We start from the raw sequence: 6,555 nt of genomic DNA on the forward strand, positions 1-6,555 counted from the left end.
AGCGGCTCGGCACCCCGGGAGGGGACCCCTCTGCGCCCTCGCAGCGGGCCCGGCACCCGTCGGCTCACCGGAGGGGACCTAGCAGCCCCTGCCCCGGGGACGGGCGGGATGGAGCTGGACGGGCTGCTGCTGGACGAGGAGGGCACCTTCTCCCTCAGCGGCTTCCAGGAGTTCACGGTGAGTGCCCCTCGGCGTACCCCTGCTGGTGCCCGGTGTTCCCGGCCCAACCCGTCCCCAGCCCCGCACCTCCGCAGGCCCCTGGGGCGTTCCCTCCTTAAACCCGGGCCCCGGAGAGCCCCGTGTGACCGCACACCCGGGCCCCTGGTTGAGCTCCTGGGGGCCCTGCCCGGCCCGTCGTGCCCCTAAGCTGGGTTGAGGTGGAGAGCCTGCTATGGGGAGCGCTCAGGGCTTTTCTCACATTCCCCCTGTCTGCCTGTAGTTCCTGCCCAGGCACCAGCAGCTGAGCGAGAGGGTGCGGAAGCGGCTCTATTATGGCTGGGACAAAGACTGCAGCCTGGATAATCTCTCCAGTCCCGTGGCAGGTGGGTTGCTGAGTGTCCCCAGATGGGAATGCTGAGTCAAGGGGGTTGGAAGTAGCCCAGGGGCTGAGACCAACAAGTCACCCGCTCCCTCCCCAGCGCCAAATCCCACCCCTGCCCAGCCTTCCTCGCTGTGTGCAGCACAGCGGGCAGGATGCCAGAGCCTCATGGCTCCTGCTCTCTCTGTTTTATTGCCGTGTCTGGCCCACTGCTGCATTTTTGGCACCTTGCTGGTGTGCAGATTCCTTTAGGTTGCTTGTGAATTCCTTGGCAGTGAAGGCTGTGTCCCTGTCCCTGATGAGAGGTATCTTGGACAACTTCTTGTGCTCTGCAAGGTACTGGGGAGTTTGTTTGACTTCTAGTTGTGAGCAGCAAGGGGACAAGTTCCTGCTGCGTATTTGTCGGGATCAAATCTCTCTTCTCCCATTGATTCAGCAGTGTTTTGGGGGAGCAGAAGGACACAGCTGGGTTGAGACTGAGGAGCTGGTGCAGGTGATGGCGGAGAGGAGTGGTCAAGGGCAAGCAGTGGTTTGCTGGAGGGCCTTCACAGTGGACTCGCATTAGTGGTTCCCTTACCTGCCTGCTCACAGAGCTTGCAGGGGGCATTGAGCGGGTGGGGAAGCGTGCTTGCATTCAAAACTCTGGTGGTAGTTTTGGGGAAACAGTCTGAAGTCGCCGAGAGGCTGTGTGTGATGTACCTCTGCGAGAAGGGGGATGCTGGGGGTGTGGTGATGAAGCAGGGCCAGGCAGGGTAGCCAAGCTGCCTGGGTGCTGCTGGGAGTCACGAGTTCTGACGTGGGTGGTGCGAGGGAGGCACGTGGCTCCCCTTTGGGGCTGGCGTCACACCCGGGTGCGAGATGGGACTGTTCCACAGGACGCTACCAGTGTTGAAAGTTCAAAGGGCACATTCATGGAAGAAGACTCTGTTGAGGGCTATTAACTATAAAGACTGCCTCATACCCAGGAAATGCCTCGGCTCCAGCAGCTGGGGGCAGGAGTGACGCGCAGAGAATATCACTGCGAGCTTATCTGCTCTTACAGCCTTCCTTTGCCAGCTGCTATCAGCCGCTGTCAAAAAACGGGACCTAGGGCTATGGCATCTGTCTTGGTACAGCTGTGCCATTGCTACATGGTGAGTTTATGGCGCTGCTCTTCAGATGAGATAGAGGCAATTGTGGAGAGAGTCCAGAGTAGCAGGAGGAACTGGAAGGGGTCTTTGGCACTGGGGGGCAGGCGCAGGAGGCAGTGTGGGGCTGGCTGAGGAGAAAGAGGTTGAAAAGTGAGTTTGTTCCTTCTGGAAAGGAAGAGCCAAAACCACCCTCAGCATGCTGTGGCTGCAACACAGGGACAGCGATCAGCTGCTCTCCGTGTCCTCTAGGGCAGGACACGTTGTCATGGGTCGGATTTGTGAGCTGAAGGATTAGGTTTGGTGTCAGGACAAGGCCTTGGGGGATCTCATGTACTTTCTATCCCTCAGAGCCCTGCTGCTGTCTCTGTGTTGGCCAGTGTGTGTCCCCCTGCTCAGCACAAGGGTGGCCAAGCAGGGCAGAGAGAGCAGCAGCAGTGTGAGAAGCTGGGAGCTGCTGATGGGGTGGCTGGAGCTGTGTCTGCCTGGCTGTGGATCCCAGCAGTGGTGTGGCTTGAATGACCTGGGGAGGTCCCAGTGTGTTTCTGAGCTTGGTGGCTGCTCTCAGGCAAATAATTCCTGTGGGACTGCAGCCGTTCTCTTAGTTGCTGGAAAGACATGGAAAGGAGGGATGTGGACAGAAGAGGTTGTGTGGTGGTGCTTCCTCTGGGAGCTGGAAATGCGAGGCTGCTGGGATGAGCTCTGCTCTCGACTCTGTCAGCCAAGGGCTCGGCAGCAAAAGGGAGCTGGAGTTGCCTGGCAGACGCTTCTTGCCAAGCACCAGACTGTAGTGCTGTTTGGGATGCTCTCAGCTGGTCCTGTCACGTTGAGAAGTGAGACGGGAGCTGCTGAAGCCATCTGCCACCATCCGTCAGTTTCTGGCCTTTTCAGTGCTTGAATGCTGAGGCACGTCGGCGGGTGGGTGGGGAAACAGGCTGAGGTGAGGAGCTGCAGTTATACCATATTGCTGCTTCCATGCCCTGTTAGTGCCTTCAGGCTCCTGTTTGCATGAATATGTTGTCCACCATCATCTCGGGGGCACTAGGGCTGTGGTGGGGAGGAAGCTGGGTCAGTGCTGACCAGCTCTGGAGGAGGAGGATGCTAGTTGGAGGGGAGCAAAGGACTGGGAAGACCTGGAGTTGGCATCAAGTCCTAGAAAGCCTCCGAAAGGGCTGCCTGAGGTCTTGTGGGGTGAGGGGAGGGTGTTAGCCCCTCTGTGCAGCTGACTGCTGGTAACTCCCCGTGACGCAGACATGCTAATCTGGATCTGGCACTGCCGCTGGGCCTTGGATGCTCACATCCTCTTCCTGCTTTGGTCTGGCTGTCCTGCCTATTTGTTTGTTCCTCCCTCATCCCTGACTTTTGATAAGGCCTGTCCTACCTTCATAGTTTAATTTAAACTTGAGGGGCTGAGCAAGCATCAAGACTCAATGGGCTTGTGGGGGGAAAAAGGGAAGGCGGGGGGTGGACTGTGCCGTATAGGGCTAACCCCTTCTGCTGCTTTTCTGTCCTAGATATTGCTGTGGAGTTGCTGCAGAAAGTGGCTCCCAGCCCTATCCGCAGACTCCAGAAGAAATACGTGTCTCATGTATCTCGGTAAGAAGCAAAACCTGTCCCTTCATGTCCCGTGTCAGAACTGGGAGCTCTGGTCTCGCCTATGACTCGCTGCTGTCCCCTGGGCCAGCACTGGCTTTGTGCTTAGGCCTGATTAGTGTCAAAGAGGAGCTGGGGGTGGGTGGCAAGGCCAGCAGGCGCAGTGGCTTCCTGACACAGCGAGGCCCACTTCAGGTTGGTCCTGCTCTCTGGGGTGCAGGGGTGCTCTTGCTACTGGGAGTCTGTACTGGCTGGATCTGCAGCTCACTGGGCAAGCCAGGTCAGAACCCTGGCTCTGCTCTTGGCAGCCAAGCCCTTGCAGCGTGCCTGGCTGCAGGCAGGGCTACCCAGTTCGGAGCTGGCTGTGCCCGGGAACAGGAGCCAGGGCTTTCTGCTATCCATCCTGCATCCCCTGCGCTTTCTCTTGCTGCAGCTCAGGACAGCCAGCGCAGAGCTGGCAAGGCTGGGACGCATCTAGCTATTTACTAAACCTCCCCACTGCCTACATGGGGACCGAGCAGCCAAGTTGTGCTGCGGTGACTGGGATGTTTGTAGCACGCAAATAACCTTCGGGTTGGCTCTTGCCTTGTCCCACAGGGAAGCTTGCATCTCTCCCTGCTCCATGATGCTGGCACTGGTTTACATTGAGAGACTCCGGCACCGGAACCCCGAATACCTCCAGCAGATCTCATCTTCAGACCTCTTCCTGATCTCTATGGTGAGCGGTGTGGGCTGGGGGGGTCACTGGGTTGGAGGGAAGCCTGGAGGAGTGCGGGGGGGGGGACTGAGATACTGTCCTTTGTGCTGCTTTTAGATGGTTGCTAGTAAATACCTGTATGATGAGGGGGAGGAGGAGGAGGTGTTCAACGACGAGTGGGGAGCAGCAGGGAAGGTGGACGTCCAGACCATGAACACACTGGAGATGAACTTCCTGAGCGCCATTGTAAGTGGGGCTGTCACTGCGGCCAACTATTTCACAGACTGGGGGAAAGGAGGCATTAAGGGGAGTCTGGATTTCTGTTTTTCCCCAATGTACTCCCATGAAGAAATGGAGAAGGATGTGTCCGGGTGCTGGGTGGCCTGCCCTGACTGCGCTGACCTTTCACTGCTGTCCCCACAGGACTGGAGTCTCTACACAGACCCCCGGGAGCTGTTTGAAGTGCTGAGCTGGCTGGAAGGACGGTAGGTGTGTGGGGTGGGGGTGAGCCTTTCATCCACCGCGCAGCCCTGGCTCTGCCCCTGCTCAGAGCTAGTCCTGCTGTAGTGAAATAAGAGGTTGGGGTACCTGTGAGCCTTTGCCAGGCTCTGCAGCTCCCTTCCGTAGACCTTGAGCAGGGTTTTCTCCAAGCCTGCCTGGGCTGAAGCTTCTTTGATGGAAAAGGTCCATGCCACATCCACCATTCCCTTTTTTTTCCTGCAGCGTGGCAGAAAAGCAGGGCATGTGGCGTGGCTGGTTCACCTACACGGATCTGTGTGTCCTCATGGAGCAGTCCATGTGGCAGCACGTGCTGGGCCAGTTCTACCAGCAAGTGGTGAAGGTAAGGGCATGGGGCAGCAGCTACTTGCAAGAACGTGGGGCCCAGCAGGCCATGGGTTTGGAGCAGGACCCTCTCTTCCACTGGGAGCAGCAGCCTGGTTTGTTCCCTGTTGAAAAGGGAAGCTGTCAGAAGCTGGATGCTGATTTGCAGCGGTGCTGCCTGAGGCACTGCAGCCTGGTGCTGGGTTAGTGTGCGGCCTGTGCTGGACCGTAGCCCCACAAGTCATGGTGCAAGGTCACGGCGGTGGCATGGAGGGAACTGGGTGCTGGCTGGGGCTTTAAACAGGGATCGTTAGGTTTTAGAGGGGCATTTTGGTTTGTGGTATTTAGGCCCTGCTTTGAACAGGCTGCGTGCCACCCGCTGTTAGCAGCGTGGCTGCCTGCTCGCTGGCATCTGGCCCTGGTGCTGGTTGTGCCGTTTGCCATCACGGCTGCTGGGTTCATGCATGGCCATGCTGGGTCACAGCTGGCTGTGGAGGGCTGCTGGGAGGGTCTGGGCTAACCGTCGGCTTCTCTGCAGCTGGCCTGCCTCCTGGGCGTGGTGTACCTGACCGGCTTTGCCGCCATCTTCGCCTCTGCCACTGTGGTGCACTGGTCCATGTGCACGAGGAGCGTCAGCCCTGCAGCCCCCCGGCCTGCGCTGTTCCCTGAGGAGGGCAGCTGCCAGCTGGATGCCCACCCAGCCCCAGCCCCTGACCAGCCCCAGCCCGAGCTGCCTGACGTCTCTCCAGCCAGCAGCACCCATTGCCTAGGGGAGAACGAGACAACCGAGGAGTCGCATCACGGGGGTGTCACGGCGACTGCGCTCTACCTGTGGGGCAGCATGATGACAGCTCTGTCTTACCCGAAGGTGCCTGATCTAGGCCAACACAGGAGCCCCCCGCAAGGCCCCTTCCGGAGAGTACCCACTGCCTGTGAGAGATCTAACCGTACTGCCCCTGCCGCAGCCCCCGGCCAGCCTGGCCCCTTCGGACTCGCCGTGTTCCCGGTTCCTCCAGCGCTCCACTGTCATGCCTGCTCAGCTGGTGCAGGCCCCACATGGGATGCAGCCCCCAACCGCAAGGACTGGCTGGACCCCCTGGGGCTGAGGCAGTGCTCCTTGCACACTGCCATGGATCTCAGCAGAATCAAGAGCTTCATTTTTCCCAGCTAGGAGTGCAGAGCAGCAGCCCCTTTCCCCTTCCCTTCTAGTGTGGCACAACTCACTTCCTTGCACTTCTAGGACCCCTGATCCCTGGGGCTGCGTGGGGCTGGAGGCCCCTGCGTTACTTCCAAACCAGCATTTGTGTCCCCCCACCCAGGGCAGGGGTGACCTTCACTTTGGGGGCTGCTGGGGCAGGTTGGGGCAGAGTTGACTTGCTGTTGGGGTGCTGGGTGGGAACCTACTAGCTGGAGGGTAGAAATGGTGTGCCCTTGGGCTGGGGTGCTAGGGCAAGGGGGCTGTTGTACCTCTTCCTACAGCGAGTGGATGGCACTTGGTGGTGCTGGGCAGAGGTGGTGTGTGGGATGTAGGATGCTGGGGCTGTGTGTGCAGGGTGTAGGGGCTGGGGCAGTGACCCCAGTGGGGGGGCGGGGTGCTCTGGGAGGAGGTGAGGTGCCTGGATGAGGGGAGAGGAGGTAGAAGGAGGGGAGAGCGAGTGGCCCGAGCTGGTTGGTCATAGCAGCAATTCCCTTTGGGGCCTGCCAGGCCACCTCTCGGGAGGCACAAGGGTCACACCAAGAGTGGACCCCAACGTGGCTGTGCCCCAGGGAAAGGTTGT

At 59.4% G+C, this 6,555-nt stretch overlaps 1 protein-coding gene across 1 annotated transcript; it reads left to right on the forward strand.

The window, feature by feature from the left end:
* The first annotated feature begins 6 nt into the window (after window positions 1–6).
* On the forward strand, window positions 7–6,344 carry CNPPD1 (cyclin Pas1/PHO80 domain containing 1). Its single transcript, XM_009274932.2, has 8 exons — window positions 7–177; window positions 440–542; window positions 3,180–3,261; window positions 3,856–3,976; window positions 4,073–4,201; window positions 4,379–4,440; window positions 4,679–4,796; window positions 5,316–6,344. The coding sequence occupies exons 1-8, from the start codon at window positions 109–111 to the stop codon at window positions 5,946–5,948; spliced, it is 1,317 nt and encodes a 438-aa protein (XP_009273207.1). The 5' UTR covers window positions 7–108; the 3' UTR covers window positions 5,949–6,344.
* The last annotated feature ends 211 nt before the right edge of the window (window positions 6,345–6,555 follow it).

Source organism: Aptenodytes forsteri, unplaced genomic scaffold, assembly GCF_000699145.1.
Source record: "Aptenodytes forsteri isolate BGI_AS27 unplaced genomic scaffold, ASM69914v1 Scaffold255, whole genome shotgun sequence".
Taxonomy (NCBI): domain Eukaryota; kingdom Metazoa; phylum Chordata; class Aves; order Sphenisciformes; family Spheniscidae; genus Aptenodytes; species Aptenodytes forsteri.

What these genes read in the sequence shown, in the direction of transcription:
- CNPPD1 (XM_009274932.2), top strand. Translation starts at nt 109, where the DNA reads ATGGAGCTGGACGGGCTGCTGCTGGACGAGGAGGGCACCTTCTCCCTC. An exon ending in TGAACTTCCTGAGCGCCATT is followed by an intron (nt 4,202 to 4,378) that starts GTAAGTGGGGCT and finishes CTGTCCCCACAG; the next exon opens with GACTGGAGTCTCTACACAGA. An exon ending in CTGAGCTGGCTGGAAGGACG is followed by an intron (nt 4,441 to 4,678) that starts GTAGGTGTGTGG and finishes TTTTTCCTGCAG; the next exon opens with CGTGGCAGAAAAGCAGGGCA.